General features: G+C 42.8%; 1 protein-coding gene across 1 annotated transcript in view; it reads left to right on the forward strand.

Moving 5' to 3' along the window:
• The window catches only part of LOC309561996 (uncharacterized protein C1orf21), a 188,339-nt gene extending 164,759 nt beyond the window's left edge, over window positions 1-23,580 (forward strand). The window contains exons 3-6 of the mRNA XM_082266091.1: window positions 2,849-2,943; window positions 4,728-4,804; window positions 22,519-22,579; window positions 22,947-23,580. Coding sequence (XP_082122217.1) covers window positions 2,849-2,943; window positions 4,728-4,804; window positions 22,519-22,579; window positions 22,947-22,985 — 272 coding nt within the window. The 3' untranslated portion in view covers window positions 22,986-23,580. The remainder of the gene's footprint in view (window positions 1-2,848; window positions 2,944-4,727; window positions 4,805-22,518; window positions 22,580-22,946) is intronic.
• The last annotated feature ends 811 nt before the right edge of the window (window positions 23,581-24,391 follow it).

A 24,391-nucleotide genomic window follows, 5' to 3' on the forward strand; every position in this document is an offset into this window, starting at 1 on the left:
CCGGCTGCTGTCAGTTCTGGCTGATTTAGGGAAAAAAAAAAAAAAAAAAAACATTTTTTTGCTGTAAAAAAAAAAAAAAAAAAATTAGGGCAACTTTTCCTAGTGCAATATTTCAGTTATGACATTGTCCATGTGGTGGGACTATTTGTGCACAGCTAGTAAGTCTTTTGTGGCTGCAAATATGACCTAAAGGTTTTTAAAGTTCGCCTCCCATTAAAGTCAATGGGGCCCGCCGCGAACTTGCGGTTCACGGACATTTGAGAAAGTTTGCGGCTAATGTTCGCGAAGTTCATCCATCACTATCTACAAGCCATTGGAGGAAGCCCCGGCGATTAGGCCGCACAGTGCCACGTGTGCCAATTTATAATACAAGCAAGTGACCAAAAAGTGGCATGCTTGTATAAAAATTGTCCACATACAAATGGTACCCCTTTCCGAATAAGGGTGACACCAAGTTCCAAACTATCTTGCCGCTGCTCCCTATGTAGTCTGGGCAGTTGGGGGGCTCCACAGTGCTATCTTTTCACATGTAAACCCAGAAACTAAAGCCTCGTACACACGCAACGATTGTTGGCCGTGAATTTTCGGCCAACTTCTGATCGGCCGATTGTATGATGCTTCCGACAACCGACTCCGACTTTTCGGCCGAGCAAAATCTGGTATGCATGCTATAAAATTTTTGTTGGCCGTCAACACAACGGCCGATTTTTCCATCAGTCGGTGCAGATTTCGGCAGACAAAAATCTGATGAGCAAGACTGGGCATGCTCAGAGAAGAAAAAACACACCGAAAGTAAACCATCACATGACATCACTTCTGAAGTTGGTTTTTGTTGGCCGAGAAAATTTGTGTGCAGTCTAGAGCACATTTCAACCAACACAACAACACTGGACAAAAGACGGCCGATCGGTCGGCCGATAATCGTTGCGTGTGTACGAGGCTTAACTGTATAGCCTGTGGCCCTGTCACACAGCTTATACAGCTTGACCCCGTATCTGGCACGCTTGCTGGGGAGATACTGTTTCATAGCAAGGCGGCCAGTAAACTTAATCAGGGACTCATCAACGCAGACAACTTGTTGGGGGGTAAACAAGGCTGCAAACCGCTGATTTGAAGTGGTTTACAAGGGGCCGAATTTTGTGGAGTCGGTCATATTCAGGGTCTCCCCGAGGATGACAGATTTCATTGTCGTCGAAGTGCATAAACCGCAGAATTTGCTCGTATCTCACCCTGGACATGTAAGCAGAGAGCGCGCGCATATGGTGAATTGGGTTAGTGGACCAATATAACCGCAACTCACTCTTTTTGGTTATGCCCATGTTAAGGGAAAGGCCCAGAAAAGTTTTAAACTCGGAAACCGTTATAGGTTTCCAGCCGAATTGTCTGGCAAGGGGCAAATTTGGGTTTGCGGCGATGAATTGACCAGCGTATAAATTGCATTGGTCCACAAATGATCTGAGAGACTTCATGACTTGGTTTGTGCTCTGACATGCCCTGTTAACTGTGGGACCTTAAAAAGACAGATGTGTCCCTTTCCAAATCATGTCCAAGCAACTGAATTTTACCACAGGTGGGATTCTAATCATGTTGTAGAAACATCTCAAGGATGATCAGTGGAAATGGGATGCACCAGAGCTCAATTTTGAGTGTCATGGCAAAGGCTGTGAATACTTATGTACACATAGATTTTTTTTTTTTTTTTTTTATTTGTAATAAATTTCAAATAAACCTCTTTCACGTTGTCATTATGGGGTATTGTTTGTAGAATTTTGAGCAAAATAATTAATTTAATTCATTTTGGAATAAGGCTGTAACATAACAAAATGTGAAAAAAGTGAATACTTTACGTATGCAAAAATTATTATTTTTTTTTTAAAAAATGGAAACAATTGAAAAAAAAAATAGAAAAGGGTGCAACTACTAAAACACACAGTAAATAAGGAGCAAAAAAAAGGTTAGACCCGAAACAGTATATAAAATGTTAACAGATACTGCAGGGTGTGATGAACATAACTGGGCCTAAAAGCTTGCCAAGGAAAAGAAGCAGCTGAAGTTGGTAATAATAGATAAGGCATTTGATATTCTATAATTATATATTATTATCAACAGAACTGATTCTGTTAAGGACAAATTAGGTTAACTCTTGAGTAGTACAGAAAAACAGCAGAACAGAAAATAAGAACATCTGCTGTAAGTAAAACGCTCTCTTTTAAGACCCCGAAGTAGGGAGCAAAGTCAGGTTCCAGAACCTCAAATAGTACAAAGGACACGAACAAATGAATCCGCTTACAAAAAAAAAAATGTCACAGGCCTGGTATCCACAACATATACCTTTTTAAAGCAGTGTTTCTCAACGTGTCTCACGTGGTGACTACAATAATGGAGTAGCACGACCTCCGTACAATATCAGTGATGTTTTCCTCAAGACATACATTGGATTTGGACTATTTTATACACTCTTTTTACCTTTTGCTAGATTCCATTTTGATATGGACTTTTGTTTTTAGCAATTTATTTTCGCCATGTTAGCGTGGCAACATAATGGATATATATGTTTATTTAGTTTGTCTTACTATTGATTGCCAGTAGCTAGGTTAATTACTAGTTACACCAGTGCATTTTCTGTTTTTGTTTGTTGAAGTATATAATATAGAGGGATATGTTTTGTTCATAATTCATGTCTGAGGTTTAAAACTACTTTAATGAGGGATGGTCTCAGAGCATGACCTATCCAAATAAGAAGTGACCTGATGGGGGTCCAAAACACCCCTCTGTATATTTCATTCTTAGCAGTTTAAAATAAAATCACTGTGGATTTTTTTTAAATATGTTTATAATTTTCTTGCAGATGAATACAGATTCAAACCAGTTGAAGAAGTCAAGTACATGAAAAATGGGGAGGAAGAGGAACAGAAAATAGTAACCAGGAACCAAGAAAACCTGGTAGGATTTAATCTGTTAAAAAAATTCTCTTTTAACATGGACATGTTATGCCCACCCAGTAGCATGATGTATACCAAAATGGCCATATCAAAAAGTAAGTTGATTCAGGACAAAGATCACATTGGTGAGCACCCTTCCTCTTAAACTTATGGATTGCAGAGTTCTTAGGGGCTGCAAAATCAGAATGGGCCAAAGCTGCCACCCCTGCTCTGCGGAAGGTTCCAAAAATGCCCTGCATTACTCTAAGGAAGGCCATCAATAATGTCCGTTCATCATGGGAATGCTTGGCTTCCCAGGCTACAAAGAGGCAAGATGGTTTGTACATTTTAAAAAAGTTGTTGGTGGCTTGAGGGCAGGTGCCCTTTTTTGCCTTTTTACCAAAACATTCCTAAAGCTAAGAGGAATAATGTTAAAGCAGCAAATGTCTCATTCATTGCATCTTTGATACATGTTCAAAGAGCACATGTAATAAGTTTTGCCTGTTCATTGACCAGCACACACCAATGTGTTCTTCAGTGGCAAATGTTACTTACTACCATTCTCCCTAAAGGTAAACCCGCCAATGTCACATTTACTGCACTATTTGTTGAAAACCTTTATTACCCACCTCCTTTTCCTTATTTGTACAGTACAGGACACAGGATCCTTAGTCCTTAACCATGGGTTTTATGTAGCTACCTAGACACCTTTCCTCCTGGCAGCAGCATTTTGGCAGAACAAATGCTTGTAAATGCATGTAATGCATTTAGGCATGTCTAGGCTCATCAAGTGCTTGGGCATTAATGCATTTCATTGGCCTGAATAATCATTAATTCTGGGAATTGGAACCGATCCTTAAGCGCTAAACGAGTCTAGCGTTAACGCACATATACATGCATCAAAAGTTTTTCTGCCAAATTACTGCTGCTCCTGGATGCATGGACATGCAGGCTAACTTGCAGGTGTGTTTTAGAGACTGAAAAAAAAAAAACTCCAGACACCCCTAATAGCAGCGGTAAAAACATCCAGTGTGCATGAGGCATTAGGTGATTGGACACTGGCAAAAAAAAAAGAAGGCTGCAGGAACATCCTTTGTCTAACCCATCCAATTCCATGTTTTTGCTTATTCTTTTATCAAGATTCCTGGCTGCACCATATCCACTGCAGCTTCTCTTTACAGTTTCTGGATCGGTCGATTCCTTGGCTGAGCCTTGGAGGTAGATGCCTGGACCCTGCTAGTATAAAGATGCAGGACTGACCTGCAATGTTGCAAGAGCACTTACCTTTGTGTGTTAAGAATAGTGTAGAGTTAGCCATAGGTTGCTATACAGGTACAGGGTTGTGGTCAGCCAGCGACAGTGTTCTGTCCTTGAAGACACCTTAGGGAGTATGCCTAAGAGTTGGAAAAATGACATTAGAACGTTTAGTATTTGTCACTTCTAGGGTGTCAGGTGCCTTTGTCTTCCACCACACTATGTGGTTTAAATTTCTGTCTCTGATACCTACATCACATTGTGATGTAGGGGTCGGAGGAAGAAACCATTGCAAGTAGCAAGAAACACAGGCATTTGAAACGTTTGTTGAATGCTAAGGTGCCTGGTGCAGGTTGTAGCCCAGAAACAAAGAAAGGTAGGAGAAACTGGCCAAACAAAAGTTCATTGCAGCAACCTGTCATTTTTTTTTGGATTTTTTTCTGAAATTACAGGATCTCTTTTAATAATGAAGTTTCACATGGATGTAGGTAAACTTTAACATCGTATTTCAGTTTTGTTTATTCTATATATATATATATTTTTTTTTTTCAGGAGAAAAGTGCCACTCATAATATTCGTCCTAAAAACAATAGCGAAGCGCAAGGGGCAGGGTATCCAAATCGAATAAAGTAAGTTTCTGTCAAGTTCTCATTTATGAAATAGCATACTGCTGATTATGTTTTAGCTCTTTACTGCGAATTACTGTGTTACAAAAAATAGACAATTATTATTTTATTAACATTTTTTTACCCAAGCATTTTAAAATGGCACCATTGAAATGTTACTTGCTCCTGGGCACCATTTTAGCATGATGTTGGAAACATTCACCTATCATGGCCATGGCTTGATAACATTCACCTATCATGGCTTCGGTTCACTTATTTATGTGAATATTTTTCAAGAAATAATTGATTATTCTTGATGATATCAAATAGTATCTGACCAGAGCATATGCAAAAGTTGTTGCCAGGATCAGGCTTGCAGCCTGGAGGGAGTATGTGGAAGCAGAACTTTGGGTAAGTAAAACTACTTTTTGCAGTCCTATGCCTAACTGAGCATTTAACCCTTACAGTGCAAGGGCAGCCCCACTGCAAAGAAGATTATTTACCTTCCCTGAAGTTCAGCTTTAATGCACCATCCATATACACTGCTCCAAAAAATTATGGGAACACTTTTTAATCAGAGTATAGCATTAGGTCAATGAAACTCCTGGGATATTGATCTGGTCAGTTAAATAGCAGAGGGGGTTGGTAATCAGTTTAAGCTGCTTTGGTGTTAATGAAATTAACAAAACAGGTGCACTAGATGGGCAACATTGAGATGATCTCCAAAATTGGAATGATTTTACAGCTGGAGGCTACTGACATTCTTTTCCCTACTCATCCTTTCTGACTGTTGTCCACTAGTTTTGCATTTGGCTAGGGTTAGTGTCACTACTGGTAGCATGAGGCGATACCTCTCCCAGCACAGTCTTAAGACTACAGGGCCATAGAAGGTCCTTAACCCATCAGCAGGACCAGTATCTGCTCCTTTGTGCAAGGAGAAACAGGATGAACATTGCCAGAGCCCTACAAAATGACCTCCAGCAGGCCACTGGTGTGAATGTCTCTGACCAAACAATCAGAAACCGACTTTATGAGGGTGGCCTGAGGACCTGACATCCTCTAGAGGACACTGTGCTCACTGTCCGCCACAATGGAGCGCTATTGGCATTTGCCTTGATTGCCAGAATTGGCAGGTCTACACAAATAAGAGCAGGTTCACCCTGAGCACATGTGACAGACCTGAAAGGGTCTGGAGAAGCCATGGAGAATGTTATGCTGCCTGTAACATCATTCATCATTACGGTTTGGTGGTGGGTCAGTGATGGTCCGGGGAAGCATATCCATGGAGGGACACACAGACCCCCTATAGACTAGACAACGGCACCCTGACTGCCATTATGTATCAGGTTGAAATCCTTGGGCCCATTGTCAGACCCTACACATGTGCAGTGGGTCCTGGGTTCCTCCTGGTGCATGACAATGACCGTTCTCATGTGGGGGGAGTATGCAGCCAGTTCCTGGAGGATGAAGGAATTGATACCATTGACTGGCCCCCAGCCAAATCTTGTATACCATCAAATAAAACTAGGTAGGCCAGGCTTCCAAAATATGGGGTTGATTTAGAAAAAAATCTAATCGTGTGCAAGCAAAAAACCTTTTTTAAATATTTTCTTAGCATGTGATTGGGTATTCTTTGCAGGGTGAATTTTCACCACTTATGAAATTAAGGGAACTTACCTGCAAAGTGAAAATTCCCATCCAAAGGGAAAAGCCTATTTGCTTTTAGTAAATCAACCCTGTGTCAGGCGAACGTCTTTAAAAGAGATGTAAGGGTTTTTTTTTTTTTCATACTTACCTAGGTGGATGGATGCAGCATCGGTCCGATGCTGCATCTGTCCGACGTTGCATCTGTCCCCGATGACTCTAACACGGATAACCGAGCGATTGAACACCGCCGATCGCTCGATTCTCACAGCTCCTCAGCAGAGAGCTGCTGACTGTGCTCTGCCCCCCACCCCCCTCGCTCACTGAAGCGCTGGACAGTGGAAGGGCAGGAGCGGCCGGCTCAGGCTCTCAGTGGCTCAGAGTCCAATCCTGAGACTGGATCTGATTCAGTGGTTGTGATGGCACACGAGATTAAATATAGCCAAACGAGCAATGACTGTACTTCTCCTTTAAGTGAATAAACAAATGCAGATGGAAAGAAAGTATCTTTAAATCCCCAAATTTTCCAAACACAGTTATCCATCTACAGATGAATAGCTTGAAATGTATGAGGCAGATAGCCAAGTCTCCTCTGCCGTTAGATAAAACTGTAGCCAAACCATGCTTGTATACTGTGTATCAGGATAGCTTCTTGAAGGGGGTATACATACAGTATCTTACAAAAGTGAGTACACCCCTCACATTTTTGTAAAAATTTTATTATATCTTTTCATGTGACAACACTGAAGAAATGACACTTTGCTACAATGTAAAGTAGTGAGTGTACAGCTTGTATAACAGTGTAAATTTGCTGTCCCCTCAAAATAGCTCAACACACAGTAATTAATGTCTAAACCGCTGGCAACAAAAGTGAGTACACCCCTAAGGGAAAATGTTCAAATTTGACCCAATTAGCCATTTTCCCTCCCTGATGTCATGTGACTCATTACAAGGTCTCATGTGTGAATGGGGAGCAGGTATGTTAAATTTGGTGTTGAGAAAAATAGGTGCGCTAAACAAAAGATGCTATAGTGCAGCCGTCACTAAATGGCGGCCCGCGGTCCAGGAGCGGCCCGCACGATGCTTCCGCCCGGACCCGTCAGGCCGCCACTGTAAGTAGTTATTAGTTTGCTGGGACCGCGGGTGTCATTACGTGTGTGCGCCCCGCCCCCTGCTTCTTTCTTCGGCTCCCTCCCAGCCAGCCGCGAGTTGGGGCGAGACGTCACGAGCGGGCCCCGCCCCCTGCTTCTTTCTTCGGCTCCCAGCCAGCCGCGAGTTGGGGCGTGACGTCACGAGCGGGCCCTGCCCCCTGCTCGTAACTGCGGCTCCTGACTCTCACACTCAGCCTAGAAGCGTGCTCGCCCTGCCTCTCTGATGTTCGCTTCTCCTGGCTCCCGCATTTTCTGCTCCCAAAGGTATGTGGGGCACATTTTTATAAAATGCAGACTGATGGGCATATTTTGTTAAGGGGCACACATTAGAGTGCCCCATAAAATATGCCTATTAGAGTCCCCCCTAGCATAAAATGTGCCCATCAGCGTGCGCCTTATTTTATGTTAAGGGTCACGCTGATGGGCAAATTTTATGTTAAGGGGAACTCTAATGGGCATATTTTATGTTAAGGGGAACTCTAATGGGCATATTTTATGTTAAGAGCAACGCTGATGGACACGCTTTGTTTTGCCCATCAGCGTGACCCTTAACATAAAATGTTCCCATTAGAGTGCCCCTTAACATAAAATGTTCCCATTAGAGTGCCCCTTAACATATGGGGCACTCTAATGGGAACATTTTATGTTAAGGGGCACGCTGATGGGCAAAACAAAACGTGTCCATCAGCGTTGCTCTTAACATAAAATATGCCCATTAGAGTTCCCCTTAACATAAAATATGCCCATTAGAGTTCCCCTTAACATAAAATATGCCCATTAGAGTTCCCCTTAACATAAAATATGCCCATTAGAGTTCCCCTTAACATAAAATATGCCCATCAGAATGCCGCCTAACATAAAATGTGCCCATCAAAGTGCCCCTAACATAAAATGTGCCCATCAGAATGCCCCCTAACATAAAATGTGCCCATCAAAGTGCCCCCTAACATAAAATGTGCCCATCAGCGTTCCCCTTATTTTATGTTAGGGTCACACTGATGGGCATATTTTATGTTAAGGGGCATGCTGATGGGCAAATTTTATGCTAAGGGTCACGCCGATGGGCACATTTTATGCTAGGAGGCACGCTGATGAGCAAATTTTATGCTAAGGGTCACCCCGATGGGCAAATTTTATGCTAGGGGGCACGCTGATGGGCAAATTTTATGCTAAGGGTCACGCTGATGGGCACATTTTATGTTAGGGGGCACTCTGATGGGCACATTTTATGTTAAGGGGCACTTTAATGGACATATTTTATGTTAAGAGCAACACTGATGGACACGTTTTGTTTTGCCCATCAGTGTGCCCCCTAACAAAATGTGCCCATCAGAGTGCCCCCTAACATAAAATGTGCCCATCAGCGTGCCCCCTAACATAAAATGTGCCCATCAGAGTGCCCCCTAACATAAAATGTGCCCATCAGCGTGCTCCTTATTTTATGTTAAGGGGCACGCTGATGGACACATTTTATGTTAGGGGGCACTCAAATGGGCATATTTTATGTTAAGAGCAACGCTGATGGACACGTTTTTGTTTTGCCCATCTTTCTGAGTCATAGCTCAGACTTCAGATTCGGACCTCGGCCCAAAGAAAATTTTAGCAACCGGACCTCCTTGAATTTTAATTCATTACCCCTGCTATAGTGAATCAACACAATAGCATATGTGCAATCAATAAATCACAGTCAAAATATAGTGATAGATACAGTATAACTGTATATGGTGAGAAAATCAATAATAATCAGATGAATGTGAATGTGATTCAATTCAATCAAAAAGAGTGAGAAAACCAATGAAGGTTCAAAAACCAATGATAGTCCACAAAGTCAAAATAATACTGTGATCTTCACCATGTGACTCAAATCGCTGAAAATTAAGGTGTTGGAAATCAACCTCTAGTGATATTCAAGTGATATATAAAGTGACTCCCACCACCGACAGGCTTTACTCCTTACCAGATGGAAATTAGTAAGGTGCAAATAAAGACTCAATGTAGCCAGTTGGAGAGGAGGAAAACTTCCACTGCAATTCCACCCCGTTTGGTAGCACAAAGGGGCCTCTTACCAGATGGTACAAAGCTAGTACTGGAAGGATTCTCCTGGGTGAATATCCCCTTGGCTGGCTGGATGTATAAGATCGCCTCCGCAACCATGAAAATCCGCTTATTCTCTTTCACTGAGAGACACTAGGAAATGGCGAATCCGCTTCCTGGGATCAGATCATAGAGCTCTGCTCTCCCAGTCCACTCTACACCGGAGTTAGAGTTAATGTTAAATTTGGTGTTATCGCTCTCACTCTCATACTGATCACTGGAAGTTCAACATGGCACCTCATGGCAAAGAACTCTCTGAGGATCTGAAAAATAGAATTGTTGCTCTACATAAAGATGGCCAAGGCTATAAGAAGATTGCCAAGACCCTGAAACTGAGCTGCAGCACGGTGGCCAAGACCATACAGCAGTTTAACAGGACAGGTTCCACTCAGAACAGGCCTCTATGGTCGCAAAAAGAAGTTGAGTGCACATGCTAAGCATCATATCCAGAGGTTGTCTTTGGGAAATAAACATATGAGTGCTGCTTGCATTGATGCAGAGGTTGAACGGGTGGGGGGTCAGCCTGTCAGTGCTCAGACCATACACGCACACTGCATCAAATTGGTCTGCATGGCTGTCATCCCAAATATAAAGATGATGCACAAGAAAGCCTGCAAACAGTTTGCTGAAGACAAGCAGTCTAAGGGCATTGATTACTGGAACCATGTCCTGTAGTCCGATGAGACCAAGATAAATGTATTTGGTTCAGATGGTGTCAAGCGTGTGTGGCGGCAATCAGGTGAGGAGTACAAAGAAAAGTGTGTCTTGCCTACAGTCAAGCATGGTGGTGGGAGTGTCATGGTCTGGGGCTGCATGAGTGCCGTCGGCACTGGGGAGCCACAGTTCATTGAGGGAACCATGATTGCCAACATGTACTGTGACATACTGAGGCAGAGCATGATCCCCTTCCTTTGGAGGCTGGGCCGCAGGGCAGTATTCCAACATAACCCCAAACCCACCTCCAAGACGACCACTGTCTTGCTAAAAAATCTGAGGGTAAAAGTGATGGACTGGCCAAGCATGTCTCCAGACCTAAATCCTATTGAGCATCTGTGGGGCATCCTCAAATGGAAGGTGGAGGAGCGCAAGGTTGCTAACATCCTTCAGCTCCGTGATGTCATCATGGAGGAGTGGAAGAGGACTCCAGTGGCAACCTGTGAAGCTCTGGTGAACTCCATGCCCAAGAGGGTTAAGGCAATGCTGGAAAATAATAGTGGCCACGCAAAATATTGACACTTTGGGCCCAGTTTGGACATTTCCACTTAGGGGTGTACTCACTTTTGTTGCCAGAGGTTTAGACATTAATGGCTTTGTATTGAGTTATTTTGAGGGGACATCAAATTTACACTGTTTTACAAGCTATACACTCACTACTTTACATTGTAGCAAAGTGTCATTTCTTCAGTGTTGTCACATGAAAAGATATAATAAAATATTTACAAAAATGTGAGGGGAGATACTGTAAGAGTCCATTCACACTAGTGCGACTTGTCAGGCGACCGAGTCACCTGACAAGTCGCAGTCGGTCGGTCGCCATTGAGTAGTACAGGACCCGTTCTAATAGGAGCGACACAAGTCTCTCCGACTTAGAAAAAGGGTTCTGTACTACTTTGAGGCGACCTGGAGGCGACTTACATTGACTTCAATTATATGAAGTCCGTGCAAGTCGCGCCAAAGTCGCGGTGCACAGCGTCACCCCACCAAGTCGTGTCGCGCCAGTCTGAATGGGCTGTAAATGCACATGTCCTAAAATCAACAACCACCATGCTGAATTCAACCATCCACACAATGTCAGTTAATATTTTGTTTCAAGTAGTACATAGAAATAATGTCATTAAAAAAAGAAAAAAAGATTTGCCATCATGCAAATGCTATTTACAATCTATGCAGCACAAGTGGTGCACAGTATCCAAGCAAACCCTTCCAGTTTTTTACACTCCTGTGGCAGCTGTATCAGGAGACAATGCGCCATTAAAAATATGGAATGCAATCTCTATCTATAATGACATCTAGAACCATTGCAAGGTGCAAATATTCTCTTTGTGCAACAATTTCATATTTTTTCCCTAGTTGTGTTCCTGGACTTCCAAGTTCTGATGTAAAGCATTGTTTTCTATCTCTCCATCCAGCCAGTAGAAGTCAGATGAAATGTCTGTCATTAAGGCAGAGGAATGCCTGCAATAATAACCAGTAATGCTTGGCAATTTTACTTTACGGTGGAGTCGCTGAGAAAGGGATTTACAGATGCTTACATCTTCTCTTTTTACTAATGTGCATTTTGTAGACTTCACCATCAAGAAGCTACAGAAACCAGCATTTTAAAAGTACCAGTTAGTTACGATAGTTATAATAGGCCTGTGTAAAATCAGAAACAAATACATATGTGGTAATAACCGCAATAGGCCACCAAAAGCTCAAATGCAGGGCTTGTTTTTTTCTTTAACCACTTTACCACCGGAGGATTTTGCTGTCTTCCGTCCAGGCCACTTTTTGCGATTCGGCGCTGTGCGACTTTAACTGACAATTGCGCGGTCGTGCGACGCCGTACCCAAACGAAATGTACGTTCTTTTTTTCCCACAAACAGAGCTTTCTTTTGGTGGTATTTGATCACCTGTGCGATTTTTACTTTTTGCGCTATAAACAAAAAAAGAGCATTTATTTTGAAAAAATAACAATATTTTTAACATTTTTTTATATGAAATTCCCCCCCAAAAAAATGTAAAAATCAAATTTTTTTTTAATTTTTGGCCAATTTATTTTCTGCTACCTATGTTTGGTAAAAAAAATCGCAATAAGCGTATTTTGATTGGTTTGCGCAAAAGTTATTGCGTTTACTAACTCACTAACTTTACTAACTCCTCACTCGATTCCCCGACGATCGGGGCAGAGCAGCGGCGATCGCCGCTGCTCCTCCCCTGGCCCGACTCCCGCTGTGAATGAAAACAGCGGGAGCGCGCCTCCGGTAGGTCTACGTCGCTGGACGGGATCGTGCCACTTTGCCGCAGTACGCTCAATGTGAGCGGTGGGCAAGTGGTTAATACTGGGCACTTTCACCCCCTTCTGTCCAGGCCAATTTTCCGCTTTCAGTGCTGTCTCACTGTGAATGGAAATTGCCCAGCCATGCAACACTGTACACATATAAAAGTTATCATTTTTTGAGACAGATAGAGCTTTCTTTTGGTGGTAATTTAAACACCATTTGGTTTTCTATTTTTTGCTAAACAAATGAAAAAAAGACCAAAAATTTTTTGGGGAAAAAAAAGGTTTTTCTTCACTGATGTGCACTGGTGAGGCTGCACTGATGGGCACTGGTGAGGCTGCATTGATGTGCACTAATGAGGCTCCACTGATGTGCACTGATAACACTACACTGATGTAAAGTACTGGAAGTGTAAACAATGTACTTACTGTGCCCTGATAGACTTGCCGATTATCGGGTCTTCTTTCTTCACACAGAGACAGCGTGTGAGAAAGGTAATGCTGATACCTGGCAAGTCTGTTTACATGTGACCAGCTGTGATTGGACAAAAAACATAGCAGTCACAGAGCACGCCCGATGTATGCACTTGGGGGGATGTCCTTTCAGAACTGGAGAGCCGCACTGTAACCGTCTTTTGGCTATAGCGCGGCCGGGAACCAGTTAAAATGTGTCCCTAGAGGTTTTGAAAAAAACAGCTTTGGCTGCAATACTCGCGTTAAATCTAGACCTGTGCCCTGCAATACTTCTTTGCCACAAGATGTTTTAGTCTTTTGGGTTGAATGACACCACTACTGTCACCTAACCCAGTAGATTAAGGAAAGCGTGTTGAGTATCATGGCCTCACCACCTCAGCACATTCTTCTGCGCTCAGTGTATTGATGCGCAGTGCTGATAATCAAATCAGTGCCACACTTATGCATCACCCAGGACTGCCCACCATTAGAAGAAGAAAAAGATACGTGTCGTATGACCAGCCAGAAAGGGAAGCAAGGCCACCAATCACAGCCCACACATCAGACAATTCCACCCCTCCTGTGACAGTCACGTGTCACTTATGTCTGCATGCATTAGTAGGGCCAAGACGAGGGGGGGGGGCAGGATGGGTGGCTGCCCTTGGGTGGTATCCTGTAAGGTGGTGGGGCACAAGGACACTACAAGCTGACAGGAGTAGTGACAGCTGCATCTCATTACTCCAGTAAGCTTAATGCTGGAACTGACATGCCAAATCTGGAGTGGAGGAGAGAGAGTCGGGAGGAGGTGCAGGCTATGCTTTATCCTACCCTGCTGCTCTTCAGGCCTGGATTGGAGGTATGCAGTGTTTGCTTACCCACCCTTTATTTCCTCTCTCCTGTCCCAGCAACAAAGATTGTGGCTAAGGGGTGGGTAAGCAAACACTACAAAGTCCCAATCTGACAGCCAGCAGTGTTCCCGATGCCGCAATAGCATATTTAAGTTGTAGCAGCCGGCATGCCTCTCAAAAGTGTTAGAAGTCAAAAACAATGGAAGCCTCCCCTAAGCTCCTCCTCAACTCCAATGTGTCAAAATGAGGAGGAGCCTGGAGGGAAGGAGATCCCATGGCCATTGGCTTATATTCTAACACGTTTCAATCAACTTCACTTACTGCCACAAAGTGGGGATTGTTAATTCCTTGAGGCCAAAAACATTATCTGTAAAATATTGGGATCATTTTTCTTAGGAGGGGGAATGGGGTGGGGGAAATCAGTGCTGTAAGAAGGAATTGGGGGGGGTGTATTTTATTCTAGGAGAGGGGATTGCAGGGGGGTAGATTGGTACTAGAAGGGGGAAATTCATCAGGGGAATATTTGTGCTGTGAGCAGGGGGAAGCTTTGTTTTGGGGAGAATTTGTGCTTGCAAAGCTAGAGGGAGAGATTTGTTCGAGGAGCAAAAATTTAAGGGAGCTAAAAGATTTCTGTTGGGGAGTGATATGGTTGGGTGTGCTAGGTGTGCTAGGAGGGGTTATTTGGGGAAGGAGGGTTGTGAGAGGAAGGGTGGATAAGGGGGAGAGGATTGTGCTAAGGGGGGGGGGGATTTGTGCTAGTGGCAATGATTGGGGGAGGGGGAATTTGTGCTAGGACATGAATTTAGAAAGGAAAGGATTTGTGCTAGTAGTTGTGAGTGGGTAGGGGGATTTATGCTGGAAGGCAGGATTTGGAGGCGGGAGAGAGGATTTGTGCTAGTAGTTGTGAATTGGTGGGGCAATTTGTGCTGGGAGGCAGGATTTGGAGGGGGGTTCTGCTTATAGGGGTATATGATGTGTGCTGGGAGAATTATTTATTTTTTTTTTTTTTGGTTGGAGGAGGGAGATTTGGGTGGGGAGCCAATTTGGGCTGGGAGAGAGGATGGGGGGGGGGGGGGTGAAGATTTGTGCTGGTAGAGGGGAATTCGGCTGGGGGAAAATCATGCTGAGAGGAGGGGGACATTTTAACTTTGTGAGAATTATTGTCTGTAAAGGGAAATTTATGCTTATGATTGGGGCACAGTTTTTTTTTTTTTTTTGGGAGGAAGGGATATTTGCTCATACATGATGCTCCTATCATGGTTGGAGGCGCAATGTTGTATCTTTGCCCTGGGCGCTGGATGACTTTGTCTCTGAGCTGTGCCTTAATGGATTGTTTCCATATGACAGACAACACTTGGCTTGTCAGGTTTATTACACAGTAAGTGAGATGCTTTCTTTTAGGCCTTGTTTTTATTTACCTTTTTTAGGGCAGTAAAATCGCATGACTGAGCTACGTTTACCACAACTCAATCACTCTCCCTTATGCTACAAAGGCACTGCCACCATAGTATGTAGTATGGCAGTGGCAGCTGAGGGTTTTACACACTCCCAGTGGATAAAGCCATTGGGCGTGTGTGTAAAACCCCCTGGCACCACTGTTGTAATATGTAAGACAGTGGTAGTGCCTTTGCAGCATAAAGGGGAGTGGTTGGGTGGTGGTAAATGTGGCTCAGCCATGAATTTTTACTGCCCTGAAAACGTAAATGAAAACAAGGCCTAAAAGAAAGCATCTCACTTACTGTGTAAAAAGTAGACAAGCCAAGTGTTGTCTGTCATATGGAAACAATCCATTAGCAGTGTAGGCACCAGATCACTTCCACACACCCCCCGTTAGTGCCGGCCACCTTTCCCCCCACACACACACGCACTGGTCCTCAGCCATGTTTCCTAGGCTCCATGCACCATTGGCAGACTTGGGACTGGCATGGCAGGTGCCAACATGTGGAGGGAAGGGAGATCAGCGAACGTCCGTTTGCTGATCTCCCCTTACTATTTGATGACAAATCACCAAAAGTAGTACAGAAACTACTTTTGGGAATCGGGGCGGCGCCGAAAAGTCGGTGTTGCACCCTTTCGGCTGATTCCATTGCTGGCAATTGGCTCCAAATTGACATGCGATTTGACATGTCCAATCGCATTTGTCAAATCAGACCAATGTGAACGTAGGCTGAGCCCGGGCTGGGGCAGCAAATGTGCAAGTGCAGTGTTGAGAGCGGACAAGCAAAGTCTCTCCTCCTGCCTCTGGTGCATAAGCACCAATATCACTAGGATTATATCCTTCTAATCAAAATCCACATCATGTCATGTGTGTGCCCCACCACTGGCCTCTGCCCCTGTACTCCAGTGCTGCCTCTGGCCTAATGCAGCATGCATAACCCACTAATAATAAACATCCTTCCTTCTCTTGAATCTCTTCAAATCAACATCCTGCTCCACTGCCCCTGACTGTGTCTTATCACGCCTTTAGCATTAGATCAATTAGTTCTCTGACTCACTTTTCAAGTCACCACCACCACCGCTGTTGTGTCCTGACTCTCTCCTTCACCAGGCTCCTCTCCTCTGCGGCCCGCAGCTCTGCCCCCCTGATTGATGTCAGCAGGGAATCCTCAGTCCGGCCCGCCCCCTGCAGCTGTCGGAAGCAGAGAGGACAGGGAGAGCAGGGAGGTGGCGGCAATCGGCACATGAAACTGACATTCCAGGGGGGGCACTCGCCCCCCCCCTGCTGACGCCCATGGATGTCACATCTGTTTATTACATCAATTGTGCTTTGAGCAAGTGGTTACCACCTCTGCGGGATTCAAATTCAAAAAGAGTGGCACCAAGGACAATACTGATCCTTTGTAAACTGTTGTAGAAGTCTTTCCTAATGCTGAGTGGAGCACATGATTGGCTGGTACCTACCAGTGTGAGGGGTTCAGGGATAGGCAAAACCCATGCAGATGTGATTGTTATTAGTTTGATTATGTCATAATAGTTAACTATTTCCTTACCTTCCCCATCCAAGCCACACTTCTCATATCCATCCTTTCCTTTTACTTAGTAATCATCTATGCGCATCCCTGTAAATATTCCAACCCTTTATGTATAGGATTCTGCTATCCTTCGTTAATACAAGAACTTATTTTTGACTAGGCACGGTGTCTGAATTCTGGCTCTGCCACTGTGAAAATGGAAGAAGTGGTGAAACGGGGTTTGCATGTATACAGTGTGCGGGGCTCAGGAATATTGATTTAGAGCAGAGATAACGTATTTTGTAATTTTCTCCAATTTTTAGTATTCCCAAATTGGGTTACAGAGTTTGGAGACTTTAAAGAGTTTTGAGAGGGAAGAAGTCTCTAACCCAGTGTCCAGGTCTTTCAGAAGACCAGCAGGCTAAATGTGCAGGTGAGCACACCCGTTGAAAGGATAGGCTTAGGCATTGCTAAGTGCTACCATTAGGAGATGGGTATGCACCACTGGAGACAGTACTCCATTCTGGAAACAGGAGATTCCTTGTCCAGAGACCTAAGAAAGTCAAGATGGCTAAGCGAGTCTGGAGACCTGAGAAAGCTTAGACGACTAGGCAAGTACAGAGGACTGTGTAATATAGTACATCCACACTACCCTACAAATTGAAACAATACGGTGAATGCGGTGTGTAGTGGAAAGGTATAACAAATAGTGATTTGTGAAGGTCTTTGCTGTGTTCCTCACCTCCCATTCCTGGACCATATATTCCTCACCTCCTATGAGAGAGAGAAAGAGAGAGAGACCCGGACAGAAAATGCAGCTGCATTAAAGGTGCAGCAAAAACGCATTACAGTTGTATCAGCAGTCCATCAACTTTCACTGGAGCTGCTCCTGCAAATCGCACTGCAAAATGGATTCAACTCGCAAGTCATCAATGGGTTTTAGAAAGTTATATTAAAATAAATGTAGCATTGCACTTATTTGTGATATATTCTGAACAACTAATCAATATGGGTCATATTCATTCATAAGCATCAGTTGTTTGAGTGCATTATTACATTGGAAGCTTGGACACTCAAATTGTGTATAACCTAAACATGTTTTTTCTTTCAAACCTGATAAAGTGTAGGACCTTTTTCCACCTTTTTCTACTTTTCTTTTTTTACACTCACAATAACATGCCCACCATGTGATATTGTCAGAAACCATTGAATGTGCTCACCTAGCTCTTGGTCCTCAAGTTTTTTTTTTTTTTTTTCTTTAGTCTCCTAGGAATATAGCAAAACTAGGGACTGGTAAATAAGTACTACATTGCTCAAAAAATAAAAATAAAAGGAACACTTTGAAAACACATTAGTTCTCAATGGGAAAAAATATCATGCTGGATATCTATACTGATCTGGACTGGGTAATGTGTTAGGAATGAAAATATACCACATTGGTTAATGGAAATTAAAATGATCAACTTCAAAGGGGTGAATTCAAAGGACACCCCGAAAATCAAAGTGAAAAAATTATGCAGCAGGCTAATCCATTTTGCTGAAATTTCATTGCAGCAACTCAAAATGGTACTCAAAAGTTTATATGGCCCCCCACGTGCTTGTATGCATGACTGACCATGTCAGGGCATGCTCCCAATGAGATGAGGGATAGTGTCCTGGGGTATTTCCTCCCAGATCTGAACCAGGGCATCACTGAGCTCCTTAACAGTCTCAGGTGGAACCTGGTGGCGTCGGATGGACCGAAACATAATGTCCCAGAAGTGTTCTATTAGATTTTGGTCAGGCACACGTGGGAGCCATTTAATGGTATCAATTCCTTCATGCTCAAGGAACTGGCTACATACTTTTACCACATGAGGCCGGGCATTGTTGTGCACCCGGAGGAACCCAGGATCCACTGCATCAGCGTAGGATCTGACAATTGGTCCAAGGATTTCATCCCAATACCGAATGACAGTCAGGGTGCCATTATCGAGCCTGTAGAGGTCTGTGTGTCCATCCATTGATACGCCTCCCCAGACTGTCACTGACCCACCACCAAACTGGTCATGCTTAGCGAGGTTACAGGCAGCATAACGTTTTCTACGGCTTCTCCGGACCCTTTCCTGTCTGTCACATGTGGTCAGGATGAACCTGCTCTCATCTGTGAAAAGCATAGGGTGCCAGTGGCAGACCTGCCAATTCTGGTGTTCTGTGGCAAATGCTATTCGAGCTTCACGGTGCCGGGCAGTGAGCACAGGGCTCACTAGAGGATGTTGGGCCCTCAGGCTACCATTATGAAGTTTATCTCTGATTGTTTGGTCACAGACATTTACACCAGTTGCCTGCTGGAGGTCTGTGGCAGTGCTCACCCTGTTCCTCCTTGCACAAAGGAGCAGATACCGGTCCTCCTGAAGAGTTAAGCACCTTCTATGGCCCTGTCCAGCTCTCCTATAGTAACTGTCTGTCTCCTGGAATCTCCTCCATGCTCTTGAGACTGTGCTGGGTGACACAGCAAACTTTCTGGCAATGGCGTATTGATGTGCCATCCTGGAGGAGTTGAACTGCCTGTGCAACCTCTATAGGGTCCAGTTATCGCCTCATGCTACCAGTAGTGACACTGACCCTAGCCAAATGCAGAACTAGTAAAAAAACAGTCAGAAAAGATGAGTAGGGGGGAAAAAAAAAGCTTCAGTGGCCTCCACCGGTAAAACCATTCCTGTTTTGGAGGTTGTCTCATTGTTGCCCATCTAGTGCACCTGTTGTTAATTTCATTAACACCAAAGCAGCTGAAACTGATTACCAACCCCCTCTGCTACCTAACTGACCAGATCAATATCCCAGGAGTTTATTTGACTTTATACTATACTCTGATTAAAAAGTGCAATGTATTTAAAGTGGTTCTAAAACCTGAAGATTTTTTTTTCCCTTACTGCATTCCCTGCATTAACCACTGGGTGCCCGTGCTATAGCCAAAAGACAGCTACAGCCCAGGCTTAAAATGCTGAAAAGGTGTATATAGCTGTCCTCCCGTTCTCGCGCTACCCGCGTGCCCCCTGGGTCTTGGCTGGGTCCTTTACCATGTGATCAGCTGTCAGCCAATCAGCTGATCATGGAAGTAAACAGAAGCCGGGTTATCAGCTTTTTATTTTCCTCACGCTTTCAGTGTGAAGAAAGACATTTACTGTCTTCTGTTAGAGAGGGACATCGGTCCCTATAGTGCCCACCAGTGCTGCTAATCAGTACCTACCAGTGCTATCTATCAGTGCCCATCAGTACTGCTAATCAGTGTCCATCAGTGCCTCCTGATCAGTGCCCACCAGTGCTGCCTTATCAATGCCCCCTATCAGTGCCCATAGGTGCCACCTATCAGTCAGCCTCATCAGTGCCCATCAGGCTGCCTATCAGTGCCCATCAATGCAGTCTCATCAGTGGCCATCAGTGAAGGAGTAAAATTACCTATTTACAAAGTTTTATACCAAAATATGAAAAACGTTTTTTTTGTTTTTTTCAAAATTTTCAGTCTTTTTTTGTTTCGCAAAAAATAAAACAAATAGTGGTGATTAAATACCACCAGAAGAAAGCTCTATTTGTGTGAAACAAAATGACAAAAATTTCATATAGGTACAGCGCTGCATGACCTTGCAAGTGTCATTCAAAGCGTGAGAGTGCTGAAAGCTGAAAATTGGCCTGAAAGGGGATATAAGTGCCCAGTTAGCAAGTGGTTAAGGTTAAAAAAAAAAACACCTGTTGAAATATGTATGCGGAATACCGTGCCTACCCTTATAAATCGGATAGTACTTTAGGTAATTTCACTGTCAATTTAAGTGTAAACGCGTCAAAAAAAAAAAAACACCTGTGTTCTCCCCTATATATATATCTATATCTGAGCCCAATTTCAATCAAGCGTTGTGCGCGAGAGTAGCGGGTCTCTCGGCTCTCTCCTTCCTCATTGGCTCACACACAGCAGCAAAAACCATTGGCTCATGCTGCCATCAATCCCAGCCAGTAAGTAAGTAAGGAGCAGGGGATGAGAACACACAAGTGCCCCTATAGCAAACGGTTTGCTTATGGGGACACTCGGCAGGAGGGAGGAGCAGACAGCGCCAGAAGAAGACCTTTAGAAGAGGAGAATTGAAGCTGCTCTGTGCAAAACCATTGCACAGAGCTGGTAAATGTAACATTTTTTTTTATTTAAGACAAAGCTTTACAATCACTTTAATCATATACTTTTCAGAACCTGCAACCCAGTACAGATGTTCAACTAAATGTGTTTAGGCTGTTTATCTAGCAAAGTGAATTTCCACAATGGCATTTTCCTTAGCTTACTGCATGAGGCTTTGTTCTACCGACATCAATCATTCAACCATGTGCAAGCAAATTCCTGTTGTTTTTTTTTTCCCTTGCATGTGATTGGTTTTTTTTTGGAAAAATAATTATCACAATATTCACTAAGCCAAGTTAAAATTCCCTTTGCAAAGTGGATGTGCTCTACTTGCATCATATTTCATTATGTTAAAAGGGCCCATTTATTTAAAGCGGTAGTATACCGCTTTTTGTGACTTTTAACTACAGGTAAGCCTATAATAAGGCTTACCTGTAGGTGCAATTAATATCTCCTAAACCTGCATGGTTTAGGAGATATTTGCACTGCATGCAGCTGCTGACGCGAGCAGCGCATGCGCTCTGAAGGTCCGGGGGGACCTTCATAGTTCCTTCCCGGGAAGGGCCGGAAAATGACTCCCGCGCGCATGCACGGGAGTGACGTCATCGCGGCTCCGGCCACTCACAGCGCCGGAGCCGCCGAACCCGGAAGAGACGCCGAGGGATCATGTCAGCTCCCACAGCGATGTCCAGGGGTCCATGTCGGGGCTTCGTTCTAAGGAAAGTATTTCATAATGAGCTAGTATGCGATGCATACTAGCTCATTATGACTTTGTCTTCCAGGGTTTTTTTTGTTTTTTTTTTTAGTATACTACCGCTTTAACACTCGTTCCGAGACCAAAAATGCACCTGCGGTTTTTTGTGTTTTTCTTTTCTCCAGTGCATTGCAAAGCTTTGCATGTATTCACTTTAATACAATTCAGTTTATAAGTCCTTAGATGTGGTGGCTGCATTCATTTTCTTTTTCTAGGCCAAGTACATTTTTGCAAGTACAGAAAAATACCTGTTGATCCTGCTAACAATCTTGTGTTCTTGTAACTTTCTGTGCACTGAACTGATATCTTAAACAATGTCATCAGCTTTTCCAGCTCTGTATGTATACCACGGAACACCACCGCCTTATGTTATGAAGATAAGAGGAGGAGTAGGTATTTGCAGTCTAATTTAGAAGGGCAGCCTAGGGTTAAACCACTGCCCCTAATGAGGCCTACAAAGTGTAATGGTGGTGTGCAAAGTAATTCATAGCAACCAATGACATTTTATTATTTTATCAATACAGACCAGTTAGAGCAATGCACAGTTGTACACCAATGTAAATTGGTTCCTAAGGACTATTGCACTTTCTTATAAGTCCACATATAAGAAAATGTTTGTTGAATGATTGCATTGATGTAATAAAATAATTTAATTTATAAAAGAAACCATTAAAATATAACAATGATCTCCTTTTTTTTTTTTTTTTTTTTTTTTTTAGTATACATATTTCTGAAAGTCAACAAGAGTTTTTCAGAATGTTGGATGAAAAGATTGAAAAGGTACAGTAATTTGATTAATGCCCAACTCCAGCTTTACCACTTTCCTTTGGTAATTATTCATTACAGATGTAAAAATGACAGCTGTCACTGCAAAGCTTACCCTTACCTTCACCTTGTATGGCTCTGTGTTATGGATTAGAACAATTATTATGCTTGGATTTGGTCTTCAGTGATCAATCCTTTGACTACATTTCAAGTAGTTTATTGAATGCATTATTTTTTTGTGTGTGTATTTGTCTTTCATTTTGATTCATATGGAAGAGCCCTGGGGCCATCATAAAAAAAAATTCAAAGATTTCTGACTTTTAAACTCAGAATTCTGACTTTTAATCTCAGAATTATATATAATTTATTTATTTATTTTTAGGGTCAAGATTACTGCTCAGAAGAGGAGGACATTACATGAACGCTACCTCCCGTGAATAGTGTGTAAATATATTTTATGATGTATTACTCACTGGATATTTTCTACTGGACAGTATATGAAAAGAAGATCTAAATGGCAAATCCTTGAAATGTAGTGTTCAAAGAGGACTACTGAACTAAAATCAGACTACAATACTGTATCCTTGCACATGCTTATAATTATTTCAATCATGCCTGACTGTCATCTGAAAGAAGCCGGCGTATTATTGTAAGAGATTTTAATGCTTCCAGATTTAAATGCTTCCAGTATTTAGAAACGTTTAGTCCATTGAATGGTTAGAGTGCCCTGCACTGAGTTTTGTGTTTGAGAAAGAAGCGGCAGAGCTGAATGTTGATTTTTAGCTTGGTGAAAGTTCTGGGGGTACGTTCCTAATCTATCCCCCCCCCCCTTCCTGCTCTTTATTTTTTTCCAAAACAAAACATTTATCACACTCTGGTAACATTTCAACCTGCAGTTTTGCTGCATAGTCGTGTCCACATCCGTTTACTTTCCCCGTTTTTTATATATATATATATATAATATATACAGTATATATATTTTTATTTTGCTAAAATAAACATTTGTGTTTCATGTTCTTTGTGCGCTTTTATTACGGACAAAAAAAATATTTTTCACCTTGCAGGGTTGTCTGCATCTGATTATAGAAGTGGGAACAGTAAAGCACATGACACCACTGTTGTCTGTCCTTTCTTTTATGTAACTTCCCCAAACAATAATTACACTGTAGGGCTCAGTTATTGAATCATTTATTTTGACAGTATTTATTGCCTATTTTCTTGCATTGTTGCAGTATCTTTTGTGGCCAATGGAAAAAGTTGTCATTTCCTCAGGGTTATGGGGGTCTGTCCAAAGTTGCCTATGGAAAATTCACACGGACATGACATACCATTGTTTCTACAGTTACCATGTACATTACATGGCAGCTAATAAGATTTGAACTTTTACCATTGGGCACAATGGATCTTTATAAGATGATATAACCTTAAAGAAGCAATAGGGAATATTATACAAAGGCCAGGTTTTGTTATACAAATGCATTAAATGACAGCTGATATCATTAGCTATATGGCACTGTGATAATTTAGTATTCACAAAAAAGCAAAAGTAGATTTTCTAAAGAAACCTGGATTGGGTTCCTACAGTAATGGCAAAATAAGAAAAGCTTTTGGGTAATATGTGAGGACTTGTTCATTTGATTCCAGTGCATTGGCAGCTGAAAAGTTAACTGTGCCATTCTACCAGCAATGCAGGATTCCATATAGAAACATTGAGCTCAAACTCTTAAACAATTTTATGTATTTTTTTTTGGTCACAAGTTCTATATGTGAAAATACCTGTTGATGTTCCGATGGTGCAGATTGCTAAATGTGAGTCATGCAGTGAGA

Source organism: Pelophylax lessonae (assembly GCF_965119305.1).
Source record: "Pelophylax lessonae genome assembly, chromosome: 8".
In the NCBI taxonomy this organism is placed as follows: Eukaryota; Metazoa; Chordata; class Amphibia; order Anura; family Ranidae; genus Pelophylax; species Pelophylax lessonae.